The following is a 19,394-nucleotide window of genomic DNA, read 5'->3' as shown; positions in this document are numbered from 1 at the left end:
AAACCCCCTTTTTTTTTTTTTAAATTAGCACTGGAATACGGGTCCCTTTTTAAGTGTTATGTTTGTTTAGTTGTTTAGTGAGTCCCTTATGAGGATCCCAAATCAACTCTTTTTAAGTTTAAATTTTATTATAAAATGTCACTTGTCGTGTTAATAGAAACCATTCTGTCATGATAGTAGTTCTCTCTCTCACTGACTCTACAGCCTGAAGCCATTCCAAATCATGACATTGCAGTTAATGTTTTTAGGACAGATGGTGTTAGGGCTCTCAGCACTGGCAGACCAGCGGTAGCTGATAGTGTACAGTATTTACCTTGTGAGCCTCCATCTGAGTCTTCTGTAGGTGCCCCTGGGATTGAGTGATATTATAGTACCACTGTCAGTCTGGAGAGGAACACCAGGAATGGGTCTCATCCTTGCCTCCAACCCCAGGGCAGCAATAAGCCAGGAAAGGGAGATTGCAAACCATTGATTTAAACCATACAGACGAGTTGAAAATAAATTGGGCTATCAGCTCTATTTGTCCCTAAAGTCAAATTTACCTAGCACATAATAAGAGTAGCCCCCTCACTTGCATCAAAGGACTTCTGGCATGTAATACAATTGTCACTATTGGTTCGGGTTTTCTCTTGCATTTCAGATGAGTTGCATTAGCCTGTGCAGATGTCCTGATGCTTCTGACCAGGCATACAGGCTTCTTGAATAAAGGTCTATTAGGCCTTCATTATTTATTCATGCACTATGTATTCAGGTAGCCATTATTTTATACCTCCCCACATCATGTGAAAGCATATTTTTCACAGTACCACTAAGGGAATAATATGTAATTTAAGTATAAAGCTAAATGGATATATGTAATAGAGTAAAGAATAGGAGGCCACCTTGACTTCAAACCACAAATAGTATCTTATGCTTTAAAAATTCAGTACAAACCATTTAAATGCATGGCATTTGTTCGTAGTCTATTTGTGAAACTAGTGGCTGCCCAGGGTGCTGATGGCCGGGAGAAGTTAATGTGTTGGTAGGTAACCTAAATTTTCATGAAACTGTTTTCAAAGTGACCACACGCCACAGAAAGTGGCATCAATTATTCCTCAGTTTTCAGTTGAAATGGAAAGGCTGTCCAAATTTCCAATTTTCAGCTCACCATCTTTAACAGAGAGGGAGGCAAAAAATACCTCCATGGGAGATTCCTTAGTATTACAACCACACGACACACTTCCTCAGAATAGGACTGTAATATTTCAAAGGCTTTTCTTCCCCAAGTATTGACAAAGCCTTTGATGCTCTGGGAATAGGGACTGGTGCATAAATAGGAAACTGAATCGTGGAGAATAGGCATAAAGGCAGCTGATCATCTTGAAAGTTCTATAATTCCTCCTGGGTGGGACAGCACAGTGACAGAGGAGGGGCTGGCAATGGAGTGGGTACTCACCTGGGTCCCCTTCTTAAGTTGCCAGTGTCCTTGACAAAAAGTAACACTGAGCTTTGCTTTTATCATCCACAGAGAGGAACACAAACACAAACTCACTGCCCGCTGCTGCTTATTCTATTGCTTGTTTTGCGACAGTGTCTCCCTCTGTGGCCAGACACTGGGAGGTCTCTGCATTCCCAAGGGCTGATTACTGACACACACCACCACCCTTCCTAGCCTATATATTTTGTTGTGGTGGTGGTGGTGTTTTGTTGTTGTTGTTTTTTTTTTGGGGGGGGGTTGGTTTTTCAAGACAGGGTTTCTCTATGTAGCTTTGGAGCCTATCTTGGTCTCCCTCTGTAGAGCAGGCTGGCCTTGAACTCACAGAGATCCACCTCTGCTGGGATTAAAGGCATGCTCTAGCCCATAGTTATAAAGATCAAAATAAGCAACATAAAGACTTCTATCTACCATTTAATGTTCAATAAATGTTTGCCTGTTTTGTTACAGCCATCTTAATAATAATATAAATACAGGTAATAAATACATAGGTATTTTTCATCAGGTCCCAAGAAAGTCAAGTTCAGTACCACACTTTGTGTTCAACTGAAGCTTCATGACATTATACAGGAAAAATAATGACATTCAACACTTTAACTGAGAAAATTTACATAGTGGTGAACTTACATAAAAGAAATACAGTTTAAAAACTATAGAATCCAAAGACAGGATTTCAAACAGAAAAACAAACTGCTAAGTCAAAGCAAAATAAACAAACACTTTCTGTCATTAATCTTTGATATTAACTGAATACATTTGATGGGCCCAAGAGATAAATTATTACCTTAAACACACTGGTCAGATATACTTTAAATACTTTAAATTGTAGAGAACAGAGGCAGGGGCAAAATTATTTCTTGATTTTCCATTCATTTGGATCCAATTACACAGGCTTGCAAAACAAAATGTATATACTGACTAGCTTAATGAACACAAGAGACAAAACATACCATTCTGCTTCCTTGGAATTTTGTGTTCCATAGCTGATTTTTCAAGCTCATTTTTGGTTTGAGAGATGGCTTAGCAGTTAAGAGTACTTGCTGCTCTTGCAGAAGATCAGAGTTGAATTCCCAGTACCTACATGGTGGTTCACAGTCATCTATAACTCCAGTTCCAGGGGAAGTGAAACCCTGTTCTGACTTCTTCAGGCAATAGGCATTCATGTGGTACAGAGACACACACACAGGCAAGATATTACATTATTAAATTACATTATTACATTACATTAAAATAATGTAACATTTTACATTATTTTCATATATGTAAAATAAAAATAAATAGATCTTAAAAAATTTAAAAAGCTAATTTCTAATTTCAAGTATGCTTTGTAATTTTCTCTCATGCTCTATGCTACGCTCCTTCACTCCTCTCTCTGTTCTCCCTACCTCTTTCTAAGAAAAGAGGGTCTTGCTATGCAGCCTAGGCTGGATTTGAACTTCTGCCTTGCTTCCCAAATGCACTGCCATGTCTACCAGCATGATTTTTCTTAATAGTTGGAAAAATCAGTTTGGATTCAAGTGAAACAATTTCTAAAGAAAAGTCCATGATTGAAAATTGATTCTAAAATCCCAAGCATATATATAGAAGCACGCACAAAACTCTTGGGATATATATTCAGAGAGCCACTCAGTGAATGGTTTGGGGTCTTGGTAACGGATAATTGACTCTCATTAGGCATGTCTCTCTTGTGCATTAATATGTGACATCACACTCTCACATAACATTTTATAACCAAGAGAAATAAAAAGCCTCTCCAGATTGCAACTGTAAGATAATCGGATTCTGTAGTACTCATTATGACTGCAATTATGTAACAAAACACTCCAAATATAGTTCAGTTATTGCCGCTATTAATCACTCTGGTTTTGTTTCAAGTGCTTGCTTTATAGCCTGCTGGATAGACTGCATTATTTTACAAGCTGAATGTCGCAAGTCAGACTCGTGCACGTGAGTCTGCTGTTCTAAAGGTCTTTCAACATAATTTACCCTTTCAATTTGGATTTGTGAATAACAGAAAATGGGGGGAAATGAAGCCGGTGTCAACAGAGTCACTGACCTTTGCAGTAAACAGAAGAGAGTCCTTAACACAAAACAACTTTGCAAATAAGAAACCTATTTTGCTAGAACTAGAAATTGTGCTGCTTAAGAAGTTAGTTTTGGAATACCAATTGTTCTCACAAAAAGGATCTGCACATTTGATGGGGAAAATGGTAAGAGTGTTGGCAGATCCAGTTTTAAAGGAAAGGTTTAAATACCTATGCCATAGAATACAGTCCTAAGCATTTGATGTACAGAACCATGTATTCTAATTAATTTACCAAGTAAAAACCAGACATTGATTATACAGAACCAACCATCTGTGCCAATTTAAAGCATCGCTATAGATATATTTCGAGTCACAAAATTGTACCTGAAAAATTCTTAAGTGTATGATCTAGGAGGCTGAAGTGCTAACTAAGCAAGGTTCCAAATGATCCTAGGGAGAGTGGCTCTGTAATTATTTAGCTACTAATATGTAGGCAGCTCAAATAATATGCATATAATAACACATCAACAAGACTTACAAAATCCACATGGCCATTTTCCTGTACTCATGGCTTTTCTTCAGTTTGGCTACAAACATTGGGCCCCAGGCTTTGCCCTTTTCAGGAATCACCAAGAGACTGCATTGCTGGCCAGTGGGGGCAAAGGTGAAATCTTGGGAGCAAGTCCTTGCTATTGCACTAATATCCACGGGCATGATGGTACTGTTGGAGGTTAAGATCTCACTGATCACATCCTGGTTTTCAGCCTTGGAGAGTGTGCATGTGGAGTACACGAGTAGCCCTCCAGGCCGCAAAGCTTTAATTGCAGACCTGTGCAGAATGGCAAAATGAAGAGGCGAGTTAGGTACAAAAGGGAAGTAGGGGAGCAGAGTCAAGGAGACACAAACCAGCCTTGCTCTGCCTCCAGCTGCAGTAACTAACTCTGGTGGTTTTCTGACCCTATACACAGTTTGTTTGCACCTTATACATAGTTTATCACTGGTGAGTGGGGAATAGTTACCAGATAAATCAAGATGGGGAAGTCAGAGAAAGTGAATTTGGTTGATGGTTTGTTCTTCTAAGGGTAGGAAGAAGGGGGCAGAACACAGATAATGTTTTTTTTAAGTCATGGAAGTCAAACAGAAAGCAAAGACACTAACTGAAAACAGACATAAGACATCATTGATCATACTCTGTATACACCAAGTTGGGCTATCAGGTAAAAATCAGAGGGTATTCCCCTAAGAAAAAGGGGCGAAAAATTTGTAGAGACATAAGCAGCTACTGTGGACTTTGAAACCAAAGACCTTACTTAGCACTCTACCTTAAAGGGCTCCTCTAGAGTAGGAGCCAGCTTCCCAGTGTGATATTAGCAGCCAAAGCTCCCACTCTTACAATAGACCTCCTGTACATTGTTGTTTCATTATGGACTAAAACAGCATGGCCAAGGAGTCCCAGGAAATGATGAATCAATATATAAGAAAAAGAACACAGACAGCAAAACTGTGGCCTAGAAAGAAACTGACAATTCAATTCAGAGAACAAAATATGACACAATAAACACAGAAAGATGAACAAAGATGGATCACTCATAAAATAGCAACATCTTAAGAAAACAGCAAGAAGACAGCTCACAGAAATGGAGCATCAGTTGCCAAAATAAGGAGTAACTATAGAAGCATAAGGAGTAACTGGATAAGCACTTGGATGTTGAAGGAAACAAATTCCCTATCCCCCATCTTCAAAGTAGGACAACATGTGGACTCAAAACAAGCTTGTCCAAAATTCAATTAAGAAAATTAGAAAAGTAATACACAGAAGTTTTTGACAATGGCAATTGAATCAATGTAATAAGATAACTTTCCATTAATGGGACAGGACGGGACGACGCTTCAGATGGAAGGAACTTATCAAGAGGCTACCACATTCATTATTCATGTATCACTTATTATGTACTGAGTATTGTCTAGATATGGGACACGTATCAATGAATAATACAAGACAATGTAAATACTAACAATTTAAAACACCTCATACCTGGTATGGTATCTTAACCTCTGACCCTAGCACCCCAAAGTCTGAGGAGGGAGGACTAGTATGAGTTGAGTTTGAGGCCAGACTTGGTTACACAGTGAGTACTAAGCCAGCCAGGGATACACAGACAGGCTACCCTGTCTCCGAAAGCCTCAGGGGAAAGCACACTATAGCCAATAACAGATGTTTAGCTCTAAAGACATGCACATACAAGTAATGTATAGACTGAGCAGGCTGTATTTTTAAATTTAGGAGAACAAGTAAGAACACATGTAAGAACAAGTAACGAAAAAGAGGCCGTGAATTTGAGAGAGGGCTATGCAGGACACTTGAGAGGAAGGAAAGGGAAATGATGTAATTATACTAGTCTCAAAATAATTTAAAAATTATCCCTCCCTCCACTCTCCAAGTGGAAGGAGGAGAAACTACAGTCAGGATGTAATGTATGAAAGAAGAATATATTTTTTAACAACTGAAAATTATCAACAATAATAAATCCAGAGACCTGGTGGGGGAAAACCTTTATTTTCAAAAGTAGCATTCTCACAACTGTCCCAGGAACACCAACTACGGAAAGAAGAGTATGCCAGTGACTGAACCATGCCCTTTACACAATGGTGTGTAAACACACACTGTCTCTGCATGGAACTGAATTTGGAAATAGGCTCTTTAATGAGGGAATTCAGTTAAAATCCAATCACTGGATACGATACACTAATCCAATTTAGCTATTATCGTTACAGGAGGAAACTTAGACACAGAGACCAAAGGAATGTGTAAGCCAAAGGAAAAGAAGGACGGCAACCATGTTGGAAGGCCTTAGAAGAAGCCAGTCCTAGCAGTGTCTTTCAGACTTGCAGCCTGTCACAACTTCATCAGCTACTAGGTGCACTTTGTCGTGGTGGTCAAAGCAAACTCACAGGAAGTATATGTACATGCATAAACACATATAAACCCACACACAAGACTATGTAAGAATATGTGAGTTGGGGAGGCCTGGGCAGTCCATGGGACCTCTAACAGTGGAGACAGTGTTTATCCCTAGAGCACAAATGGACTTTGGGAGCCCATTCCCTATGGAGGGATACTATTGCAGCCCAGATACCTGAAAGAGGGCTTAGGCTCTCCCCAAAATGATATGATGCTCCCCTCCCCCATGGAGGGCCTCACTATCCTTAGGGAGTGGGCAGGGGTGGCTTGGGGGAGTTGGTGGGAAGCATGGGAGGATGGGTGCTCAAGGGAATGGGAGGCTTGATATGTAAAATAAGATTTTTTTCTAAAATTAAAAAATATATTTAAAAAATATGTGAGTTGGCAGTTGGCATGCATTTTTATTTCATGTGTAAATTAGTGACAGGTACCATGGAGAAAATGAAATCAAGACAAAAAGATTAGGAGTGACTGGACAGTGGGGAATTGTACTTAAGTAAGACTGAGTAACAACTGGGCCAAGCAGATATGTGAAGGATGCACAATCTACCCTGCAGGTGTAGCCAATTAAAACCCCTGAGGCATGGCCAAGGGAAGGGGCCAGCTGTGTGGTTAAAGGCAGGCGAGACAGGAAGGCTTTCATGAGAGGAGAACAGAGTTAGACGTGCAGAGGAGCCTGTGAATGCTTCATAAACGTCACCTTATATGCTTGCACTAAAGTTTAAAATGCTGAGAAAAAAAGAGAAGATAATAAATGACTCCAGAAAGGAAAATGAAAGCCAATAAATGGGTCATTTCAACATTCAGAAATCGGGCTGGCAATAGTGGCTGTCAAGTGAATTCTATTTGCAGCCGACCCATCAAATAAATATGCAAGAGGAACTGAGAAACTCACAGAGATCAGACGAGTCTGAAATGTTTTCTTTAGCAAACTGAAGAGGTAAGTCAAGGAGGAGAACCAGAACCCATAAAAGAGTAACCACAGCTTAGAACAGGGAGGGGAGGGAAGCCTCAGAGCAGGGGCAGTGTGTGAAGACTTAGGCTCTCCCCAAAATGATATGATGCTCCCCTCCCCCATGGAGGGCCTCACTATCCTTAGGGAGGGGAGGGAAGCCTCAGAGCAGGGGCAGTGTGAAGGGGAGGGAAGACTCCTCAGGCCACAAGGACAGGGAATTCTCCAGAAATAATGACTGATGGATAAGAAAAATCTGCAGATAGCAGATACAACCTCAGGAGGAACAGTACCAAGGCTGACAACCATGAAAATGAAAACAACATCAAAGGGTACAGAGAAATAAATGAGAGGGAGATATGCGTAGCAGGTCAGCACACAAATGCACTTATTGTAGAAAAAGAGAGGGGATACTGGCCTCAGCTACCGGAGAGGGGGAGGGAGAGGGGGAGGGAGAGGGGAGGGGGAGAGGGGAGAGAGAGAGAGAGGGAGAGGGAGAGAGGGAGAGGGAGAGAGGGAGAGAGGGAGAGGAAGAGAGGGAGAGAGGGAGAGGGAGAGGAAGAGGGAGAGGGAGAGGGAGAGAGGGAGAGAGGGAGAGAGGGAGAGACAGAGACAGAGACAGAGACAGAGAGAAAACAGTAGTAGACTAAGAAATGGAGGTCTTGGGGGAAGAATTGGTAATTTGGGGTGCAGGTGTACTCCACTCACTATAAAATGCAGTCTGTGCAATCAGTAGTCACAGATGACCAAGGACACAGGGTGTAGGGTCATGTACGTGAGATGAATACCAGCTACAGGCTAGTAGCCAGAGCCTGACGAGAATTATTTAGAGTTGGGGGATGTTCTTTAGAGATCTGACAGTGACCTGGAGAATAAATTAATGACAGAATTATGTGAAAGTCGTTACCTCTGAAAACATAGGAGGAAGAGAAGAAAGCAACAATTTAGACACTCATTTCTATTTCTAGATTTTCACCTATATGGTTAATTTTTATGATAATACAAATGATAGGGGAGACTTAATGGTAGGATAAGTATTTACTTTTCCCACAGCCATTGGTTTTGCATATATTTTGAATAAATTTTGATTGTTAGGGCAAAACTTAATCTCCAGACAGCCCATACCCTGAAATCACAGACTGCAGAGCAAATTATAATTGGTCTTAATAATAAAAACCCCAAGTCAGATATAGGGATAAATGCTGAAAGATCAGAGAAGCAGAGCAGCTAGTCACTAGTTTTTACCTCTACTGAATTCTCAGTCCAAAGGGGCTAGCCTGTCCCTACCAATCCTTACACCAAATGGGAAATCCTGTCTCTAGGATTCCTCAGATCAAATGGGTGATCCTGTCTCTAGGATTCCTCAGATCAAATGGGTGATCCTGTCTCTAGGAATCCTCAGATCAATGGGTGATCCTGTCTCTAGGAATCCTCAGACTGAATGCTCTGAGCTCCCATCTCCTCCCACCTTACATTCCTCTCTGCCCAGCCATATCCCTTCATCTCCACTCCCTAGTGCTGGTATTAAAGGCATGTGATTCCCAAGTATTGGGATTGAAAGTATGAGCCACCACTGCCTGGCTCTATTTCTCTTTTAGACTGGATAAATCTTGTGTAACCCTGGGTGGCCTTGAACTCCCAGAGATCTGTTTGCCTCTGCCCCCTGAGTGCTGGGATTAAAGGTGTGTTCCACTACTGCCTGGTCTCTATGGCTAACTAGTGGTTTACCTCTAAACTCTGATCTTCAGGCAAGCTTTATTTGTTAAAGCACAAAGTATCACCACAATAGACAGCTAACATTTTCTAGTACCTAAACTTTATAGACTTCCCATATGTCCCTTCGCTAAATTAAATGTATGCCTATGCATATTTGGGGCATTTAAATGACAGACAGAGGTAGCAAATGGCAAGAAGCACTTGATGGGAATCTCTAACATTTTGCCTAAGGTTTTGATATTAATCCAATTTGAATTAAAAAGAAAGCCTTTGTGGCCAATCAGCATAATACAAATTTCTGTGTATTCATTTGGGCCTAACTCAGGCAGGCGGCTGGCGTAAAGCGCACATGTGGCGGTGGGGCTCAGGCAGCTTTGTCAGAAAGATTTATCGTAACAGAATGATGTCAGAAGTGGGATCGGCGACTCACAGACTCTTCAAAACTTGTTAGGAAGGAGGAAGGAAGCCAGAGAAGGACCTGTTTCATTAAGGAGACAGCTGGTCATACTAGGGACCCACAAGGCTATCGTCGTCCCGTTTCAGCAGGAAGTAACTTGGAGGATGCTACGTCCCCTTCCCCCATTGTTGTCACTTAGGATAGTGTATATACCTAGTTAGGGACAGCTTCCTATTGTTTATGGTTGGGAATGGAGGGAGGTGTTCAGACTTGGACGCCTCTTTCAGATGACTTTAGGGTTTAGTTAAAATAGATAGTTAGGATGTGACTTAAGCAGATTGTTGTATCTTCTTATATTTCACCTTTATGATTGTTAATTTTGGATACTTTACACTGTTAAGTTTTAGTCCTCTTTTAGACTAAAAGGGGAATTGTAGGGGAAGCTGTAGCCACGCCTACTTAGGGGCTGGCTACAGGTGTGCCTGACCACGCTTTCGAGGGCGTGGTCACGGTGACGTAGAGTAAGACTTTCAGGGGACTGCTTTTTCTCTTTCAGTTTCACTTTTGTACTGCTGCCACACCAGCTGGCTAGGTTGCTCTGTAAGTAAGGCTTTTCCCTATTAAATACCCTTATATTTCTACCTGACTGCGTATTGGTAATTTCCCACTATACAATACTGCAACCTTAGAGAGAGTAATTGAAATTTTCATCAAGCCAGGAAAATATTGTTTGTAAACGGTGAGACTTGTGTGTCCTTCTGCACAACTTTAGTGAGCAGGAAAAAAAAAAAAAAAACCCTTACTCTTGCTTGATTAAATGCTATTTTGTTACCTGTGGGATCAAGATGAAAATAGTCCTTTTAAAGGGAGTTTAAAGATGTCTGCATTCAAAACTGCACGTATCCTGTGCACAGTGACTATCTAATGGACTTTTTAAAATTGTACACCTATTGCCATAGTCCATAGAAAATGATCTCAAATGAGTGCAGTTCTAGTACAATTTCAGTAAAAATGACAACACATTTAGTGGCTTAAAGTGTTGGAGTCTTATCTCCTCTGGTCTTGGAGCCCACAGTTTATAACGGGCTTCATGAATCAAATCAAGGCAGTCCTATGCTGGATCACCCGGGAAGCTCGGGTGAGGAGCTTACTTTTATTTTGTTTTGTTTTTTAGCAGTCGTGTGCCTTGGCCGGACAATGCTGTCACTGCAACCAGAACTTTGTCATCACAGCTCCTTTTTCACCTCTATGCTTCTTCTCATCTGCAAGGGTCTTTGTGAAGACACTGGTCCACTGAGATGTCTAGGATAATCTCCTCATCATAATTTGGTCAAACCCAAAAAGCTTCTGCCCTATTCTAGTGATTCTGGTCATTACTGTTCTTACCACTGGGTGTTGTCTTATTAATAATTCCCATCTCTGGTTTCTGGATATAAAGACCTTCCCCCACACTATCTGTGTACATATTATGGAGAGTGAGAAGAAAATATGGGTAAACATCTTATAGGGACTCACAGAATGCATGAAGAGTACATAAGCCCTCATGGCAGGCAACCCCCAGGTATGTTTTTTTTTTTTAAGATTTTATTTATTTATTATGTATACAACATTCTGCTTCCATGTATATCTGCACACCAGAAGAGGGCACCAGATCTCCTAATGGATGGTTGTGAGCCACCATGTGGTTGCTGGGAATTGAACTCAGGACCTCTGGAAGAGCAGTCGGTGTTCTTAACCGCTGAGCCATCTCTCCAGCCCCCCAGGTATGTTTTTAAGCAAGGAAGTTTGGCAGACCTTAACACACTCAGTAGAAAGCAAAAATTTGGTATGCAAAGGTATTAAAGACCAGAGAATTGAATAATACATTCTGGCAAATCAGTATGATGTAGGCCACATAAAAAGACAAAGGAAGAACAGACAAGAAACCCAGGTGCTGAAAAGTTACCAGGCTTCTTCCTCTTGCATGAGCTTCTGTGCAGTGCAGTTATTCTTTCTGTTTTATTGAGAGGAAAACTAAAGTATCCTGCAAACCTTCTCCAAGAGAGCAATGACCTTCTCGATGACCCAACTTTCCTAGGTTAATAAGACCTTAGCAAATGTGACTCTATTTCTCTGTACGATAACCACTCACCACACCAAATGATCACAAATAACACTGTATTAAGATGCATTATTCACCACTGAGAAGCAGCAGAGAAGGGTTTACTTCTAGGCAGAAATCAGAAAACAAACAAACAAACAAACAAACAAAAAACAGATAGCACGGTGTCCTGCTAACTACAACAGAATCAGAGGTGCTCATCCAAATACTCACAGCTGTTACGAGTCTCCATTTCTAAAATGAGAACTAATAAACAGTATCTCGGGCTACATATATTATTCAATATACAATGTTCAAGTATAATGTAAAATTTGGGGAAGACCTTCACAAGGAAGCAGAATGCCACACAATTCAATCCCTCTCTTTTCCCTAGAGCACATACATACTTCCCAGGACCTTCCCACATAGGTGCTCATTAGACTTAAACCTTATTTGAAATATAAAGTAAAATTCTATCTCAGAGCAGTGCTGTAGTAAACAGAGCTGATGTTGGTTAAAGGGGACAGAATAAAAAGCAGTGGGGAATGCCTTATAGCAAAGACTACTAATAGAGAAAGAATGGTGACTTGGCCACAGAATGTATTCTAGTCTCCCTGTGCTTTACAGCAGATCCAAGCGATCTCGTTCTCCCCAAGTCTCCCGGAGCTTTGCAGTGAGTGCCATACGGACAAGGCTGAAATGCATCTTGTGCTTAAGCATCTAGTTAATGAAGCATCTGAAAACAAAGCCAGACCTACCCCTACTGAGGAAACCACTACACACAAGATCATCTTGAGTTTGTAAATGAAACAAAATCTTACTGCATCTTTGCAAGTTTACAGCATTTATGCAGATGGGACTTCAGGCCTACTCTTCCTAGCATAAAAGCCAAAAGCTCTGAATGCTGTGGGGTTTGTTTTTTAAGTCTTCTTTAGTCTAAAATTACTAAACTCACACAAATTTATTTATGGTCCAGAACTATGGCACATAGTGTAACTATTTCTGTTTTGCTGAGTAAGTGGTAATGTTTGATTACCAAGTGAGTGTCTCTCTGAACTCTGCAGAGAAAAGCAGGTTATCCCATATACCAAGTATGTGCTATGCTCTTTCTCAACCCCATCCTATGTCTGCGCTCTGAAAACACCAACACTATACCTCAAGTGTTTTGAATCAGATTTTGAACTTCTGTCTTATGTTCAAATAAGTGTCACTGCAAAGTTAGGTAAAATAGGATCTGCAAATAGCCACATGGTTATTCACTGAACGTTGTATTCAACACCTTGCACATGGAGACAATTGAAATGTTTCTTTTAAAAGGCATCAGAAAGGGTTGTGTAGCACGGCAGCAGACCACTGCCCGGCATGATCCCCGAGCAACAAGAGAAAATGAAAGAATCATCAGACAGGCAGATTGACGGCTAAGCAATCTATGTGTGCACCAGTGCCTTGTCATCCTAACAGAGAAGAAGGGAAACCAGATTCTTCTCTGCTTTTGCAAGACATCAAGGGTTCCATCCCCTGACTTCAAAGTGCTTTGATTTGTGTGTTTGCATTGAAAACAAAAACAAATGAACAAAAGCCCCCAGGTCTTTGTTTATAGGTACTAACTAAAGCCAACTGTCAAGGCATTCCTTTTATCTTTGGGAAAATTAAATCCTCTGCTTTTCATTGAAGAATATCACCCTTCAAGGGTCTACTTCCAGGAGAGCACCAAGAATCCTCTGTGATACCGGCTCAAAAAACCAGGCCAGGCATTGGTAGTGCATGCCTTTAATCCCAGCACTCGGGAGGCAGAGGCAGACCTGTGAGTTCGAGGCCAGCCTGGTCTCCAGAGCGAGTGCCAGAATAGGCTCCAAAGCTACACAGGAAAAACCCTGTCTTGAAAAACCAGAAAAAAAAAAAAACAAAAACAAAAACAAACAAACAAAAAAACCCAGGTAGGCTTGTGCTCCTAGGCACAAGAGAGCTGTAGATGGGCTCTCAGGGTTCTAGCTACCAGCATGTGATCTACAGAGAACAAAAAGGAAAGGCAAATGACTACCTGAATTTAAATCCTTCAAGGAAAAACACAGTACTTTCATAATGGTATGTTTCATGAACTTGGAAAGCTAAAATGAACAAGAGAAGCCAACACACTTAGAAGCCTGACAGCTAGTGAAGTTCCAAAGGAAAAGCAATGGATAGCAAATCAAGTCACAGCCAAGATTAGCATGTGACACAGGATGTCCTGTCCTGTCTTCCCTATGGCAAATCTCAGACTAAGAATGTTGTTTGTGGAAATACTATTAAGATCACCTGACTTGTAAAGGCTGTAAATTCCCCTTTCTCGTCTATTCTTCTACCACCTGATTACAAAACCTGGCATTCTGTGGGGAGGGTCACTGTTAATTAGATCAGTACATTTAACTGTTTTCTGAAAGTAAAAAGGACCAAACTCACATTATAGGAGAAAAACAAAAGACAAAAACCTACCAGCACAGCAACAGTGCCATCTTTTGACTAGAGAAGATAAAGAAAACTGTTTTAGTTTTCCTCTATCAATTACTCATGCCCCGCCAGGAGGTAAGTGTCTTTATTTTATGTCATCACTGTAATGTATTTTAAGGTGAAGAACTGGTCTCACCTCCAATTTCTGGTGTGGATGTAAAGGAACCATAGGTGACTCTACTCTTGAAAATAGGTGATGACAGGAAAACACTGTAACTGATATGTTTATATCTCATCTTTATTCCTGTCATTATATTGGCACTGTAGAATTAAGGCAGCTGTACCATATCATTGGATGTAAGTACAAACAAGGGGAAACAAAAAAAAATAAGACTCACATATTGCTTTCAGTGGACTGGACACAGTTTTAGCAAGCTTGTGTACCTTAGAGACTTTAACATTACACTTCAAAAAAAAAAAAAAAATCAAGGACGGAGGACTAGGTGGTTAAGAATACTTGCTGCTTCTGGAAGAGCTGAGTTTGATTCCAAGCACTCACACTGGGCAGCTCCCAACCATCTACAGCTTCAGCTAGAGGGTGTCCCATGCCTTCCTTTGGCCTCTCGGGTACAAGTGGTATATAGATACACACATGTATTTATGTCTAAAAAAATCCTATTTAAAAATTTAAAAATCAAGACAAATTTTAATAATTGTAAACATTTAAAGTAAATGTAAGAAGCCGATGCTTAATCATTTAGAGTCAAGCAATACTGCAGAGACCCTGGATCACAGTGCCTTATGAGACATATGCTACTATACTGAAAAGAAAACGGGTCACGATGATATGAAAATGGCAAGCCTCCTAATCCCACTGACCAAATAACAGTGCAACTGCAAAGATACAACACCTCCTTCCAAAGGACACTACACACTTGACATATATCATCCCGTGACAATTTCACTCTGTGTTTGGAACAAAAATATAATATTCCTGCATAAAAGGGAATGTAGACTTGGCTCCAATTAACTTGGAGCAGGCAAGCGAAACTCTCCTATACTTGAACCCCATACAAGGAAGCCCCACTGAATAATCAGGGCTTTGGAGAATCTTCATTCAAGGGGTCCTCTGCTCTCTTGCAGCAACCTGTGCTATCGCTTTTTCTGAATAAATCATTTTTGCTATACTGTAATCTGTATACACTTTCATTTCATTCTTAAGCTGCCACAAATGTGGAAACATGTAACCTAACCCCAACTGCTGACTACCAATAACAAGCTAAACTGTGTGAAGGACATGTGATCTGTCTTCGTGTTCACATTTGTTTGATACCTAAAGAGCACTGCACACAAAGTCTTAATGAGACCCTATGAAGTATACAAGATAAGTAGTCTGACTATTTATCAAGAGTCTAAGGGTCACAAACTCTGACTAAGTTACACTGCTAATTAAGGAAGCACAGACTGCCGACCTAAGCGAATATTAAAACGGGGCTACAAGTTCTACCACTGCTTCCTCCTAAAGCAAACATTAAAAGTGCTAAAATAAGTATGGAATCTAGGGCAACAAGACCACATGCATTCATTTTATCACCCCAGTTGTACTAAGTCCTCATGGAAGGAAAGGGAAAACGACATGCTTCCAGGCACCTTAACACAAAGAAATCAGAAGCTGGCACGGTTGAGGCAATGACCTGAGACCCTGAGTGCAGTGATGTTAGTGATGCTTGTTTACTCCTTCCTACAAGTTCAATTCTAATTAATTGGTAAGAACTGGACTGGCTGCCCTGGTGGGCTCAGGCTCCTATGACTGTGGAACCTGGCTGTCTCCTGATTGCCAGTACTACTTTAGGAAGTCTACTTATGTTATTATTTATTTAAGCCATTATTTCATAAAGATCTTTTCTATTATATCAGGAAGAAAAATATGATGGGGGATTTTCTTCTGTATACATGTTTCTCTTATTGGTTGATTAGTAAAACACTGTTAGGCCAATAGCCAGGCAGGAAGCATAGGCAGGGTGACCAGACCAAGAGAAGGCTGGGGAAAGGAAGGCAGAGGGAGGCTCTTATACAAAAAGATGGCATGTAGCTGCCAAAGGAGGAACAGGTCCAGACATTCTCCAGTAAGGCAAGACCATGTGAAAATACACAGATTAATAGAAACTGATTAACAATTAAGACAGAGCTAGCCAATACAAAGCCCTAGCCATTGGCCAACAATTTAATAAGTAGTATGTCTCTGTGTGGTTATTTGGAGCTGAAGGGTGGCGGGACCTGGCAGAACAGAAACTTCCATCTTCAAAAATACCTTCTGTACTACTGATTTTGGCATCTTGCTATAGCAGAATCTAAAATGTAATAATGGTATAATAAGGAGATAACTGGGAACAAGTTACAAAACTACAAGTTACAATGCCCTTTTTTAAACTTTACTGGACCACTGTGATAAAGAACTGTGCTCAGATATTTGGTTAAATGTTATTCTGAACATATCTGTGAGCGTGAAGAGGTAACACAAAATTAATATTTGAATTGAGAAGCTAACAAAGCAGGCTGCACTTCATAAAATGGGTGGGACTTGAACAATTAGTTGAAAAACAGTTGAATGAAACACTGACCTCACTTCAAGAAGAACCTCTGTAGCAGATTGTGATGGACTCCAAGAGCAGTATGGGCTCTTCCCTAGGTCTCCAGCCTGCTGGTCTACCCTCTGAATTATGGACTTACTAACCTTCCTAATTTCATATTTTCTCTGGAGAACCCTAGCTAATATGGACGATGACCTTTACTATACTATCCCAATTTTTTTAAATTCACATTCTTTTATCTCTAGATAGAGTTAACTAATCAGCCTGACTCTGTAAAGTGCACAAACAACTGCAGGTTCAAGAATTCAAGTTTTATAGAGAAACTAATAGCTGCGAATACTTCCTTTTGGAATCACAGGGTATCTTTCAAATGCTAATTCCGAGAACCTGAGCTCTAATTTTGGATATTCAGCTCACGGAGGAATCCAACAGCTCCTCTACAGATCCCTAACACCATTCAAGTTAGAGCTGAAGAGCGACAAGAGATCTACATAGGTTTTGGAAATACAGACGGATTTCTCTTCATCCTCTTGGGTTCTCCCATCTTGTGTGAAGTCAGCCTTCCTAGCTCAAGCCCGGCCCATGTAACAGACTCTTATAAGTGAATGAGATTACTCTTATAAGACTACAGTCCTGCAGCATTTGGAGAGATTCCTTTCTAGCCCAAACTGCTCCCAGGCAGCCAGACAGATATCACTGTGTAATTGAAGACCTAGTCATGGAATTACACTTATGCTTACTTTTAAGACTTACATATGTTTCCCATACAAAGTCATGCTTTGGTTAAAGCAGGTGAACACTGACTCATCTTTCAAAACCCACTGCATAGTCTCTGAAAACTTCACTATGAAATTCCCTGGTACATTTCCCCCAGGCAATATATTTCCATCTTTCTCAAAATAATGGCTTTGTTATAATCATGCTGCATATGCCCATGTATTTATTGTTTCTGTTTTGAGACAGGGTCTTGCTGTGAAACTCTGGAGGTGTGGTACTTGCTATGTAGCCAGGCTGCTATACAATTCCTGCAAGCCCCCTGAATACTGGAATTACAGGCATGAACCCCTATACTTAGCTTGTGATTTTAAAATATAAAACACTAAATGAATGAATGCTACCTTAAGAGGGAGGCCATGAAAGAAACATTCAACATTAAACATAAGAATGCATTTAATTTCAGCAAACATTCAAAAGTTCTGAGTAAACAATAGCTCAAGCGGCTTCTAACTTTTATGATGCAGAAAAGGTGAATATAATAGAGGCCATAAACTTCACTTGGGGAAAAAATAAAGGTTTTTCTAACAATTGAATGCAAAAGATCTTTCTAACAATTGAATGCAAAAGAAAGGTTTTCCTTCACACCAACATAGGTTTCAGATAAGCCCCACAGTAGAAAAAACAATCTGTAAGGGTAAAAATACTCAACATTAAACATAAGAAAGTATTTAATTTACATTCAAAAATTCTAGGTAAGCAATAGCTCAAGTGTCCTCTGACTTTTAAGTTGCAAAAGAGGTGAATATAATAGAGACTGTAAGCTTCACTGGGGAAAACAAAATAAAGTTTTTTTTTTTTCCTAATAACTGAATGAAAAAGGTTTTGCCTCATACCAACATAAGTCTCAGATAAGCCCTCCAGTAAGAAAAAACTGTCAGTTAAAGGAGAGTTGGTATTTAAAGCAATGCAGCTTCACTTCTGGTCAAGTGGTGGTGTTGCTGTTTTAAAGATTCTATTGTCAATTACGTGTTTAAGTGGGTATCTTTCTGTGGGTTTATTCATGTAAGTGCAGGACCCGTGGAGGCCAGGGGGGTTCAGATCCTCTGGAATTGAAATTATCAGGAATTGGAAGCCTTTCCTCATGTGGGTGCTAGGAACCAAGCCACCTAGACAGTAACTTTTAGTAACTGGACTCTATAAAGAAAACATGGTTATTGCTATAAACATAAGATATGTGGTACCAAAAAGACAATTACATCATCTTAAATACTAATTATCTCAGATCTTGCCTTTTTGGTAAGAAAACAGAATACATTTAAAAATGATGGGGGGCAATTTGATCTAAAAATAGATCCATTTTTAAGAGAAGATATTAGCCTAATTTGATGGGATAACAGAACAAATTCAACCTCTATTCTATAGTTTGACAAACTGTAAAAGAATTCCTGAACTGACTCTCAAGTTTCCTTTAAATCTCCAGCCCAAATGTCCAACTCCTGTGTGTCCACCCTTTGTCTCCCTTTCTAGTAGTTTCCATCCTGGGTCTGTCTCTTTCATGGTACAGCCACAGCGTCTAGCATTCCTTTCCAATTTTCCTGCTTCTGTTCCTTTTCAGTGGTTCCCATTTCTTTCCTTGCCCACTGACTGTTTCTCATCATTCCCCCCTCTATCAGTTTACTGTTGCTGCTGGAAAACAGCAGCCTGGGCATGGAAGCAAATCAAATCTCCCTGTGTGATTATGCACTACGACCACAGAAACATTAAGGTGAAAAGTTGGAGCTCATGTGCAATCTATCAAATAAATGCAGATTGAAATTAAGTTTCAGGTACTAGAAACATCCAAACACAGATATTTCTAGGTTGATAGCTATCCAGCGCTATCATCAGTTTTAAAAGTATTATTTTACAAGCCTTGAGGGTACCCTTTCCTGTGCTCACAGTAAGTAATCAAATTTCTAGATAGCAAACTGTTTATTATCAAAGAAGTTCTGTACATTCAAGATAAATAAACATGACCAAGCTTGCTATTTTCAGAGGCACCATGCCCAGTGG

The 19,394-nt window shown here is 40.3% G+C and overlaps 1 protein-coding gene across 2 annotated transcripts in view; it reads right to left on the bottom strand.

Annotated features, from left to right (window-relative positions):
- Nucleotides 1-19,394, bottom strand: part of Nsun3 (NOP2/Sun RNA methyltransferase 3) — a 79,927-nt gene that overhangs the window by 27,557 nt on the left and 32,976 nt on the right. The window contains exons 6-7 of one of the 2 annotated variants that reach the window (XM_027412439.2): nt 4,039-4,329; nt 1,871-2,616 (exon numbers count right to left, since the gene is read on the bottom strand). In XM_027412439.2, the coding sequence (XP_027268240.1) occupies nt 2,574-2,616; nt 4,039-4,329 (334 nt within the window). In that variant the 3' untranslated portion in view covers nt 1,871-2,573. Of the gene's footprint in view, nt 1-1,870; nt 2,617-4,038; nt 4,330-19,394 lie in introns of those variants that run through there. The other variant, XM_027412440.2, reaches the window with a different exon arrangement.

This window comes from Cricetulus griseus, chromosome 4 (genome assembly GCF_003668045.3).
Source record: "Cricetulus griseus strain 17A/GY chromosome 4, alternate assembly CriGri-PICRH-1.0, whole genome shotgun sequence".
Classification (NCBI taxonomy): Eukaryota; Metazoa; Chordata; class Mammalia; order Rodentia; family Cricetidae; genus Cricetulus; species Cricetulus griseus.
This window is presented reverse-complemented; position numbering and strand designations above follow the sequence as displayed.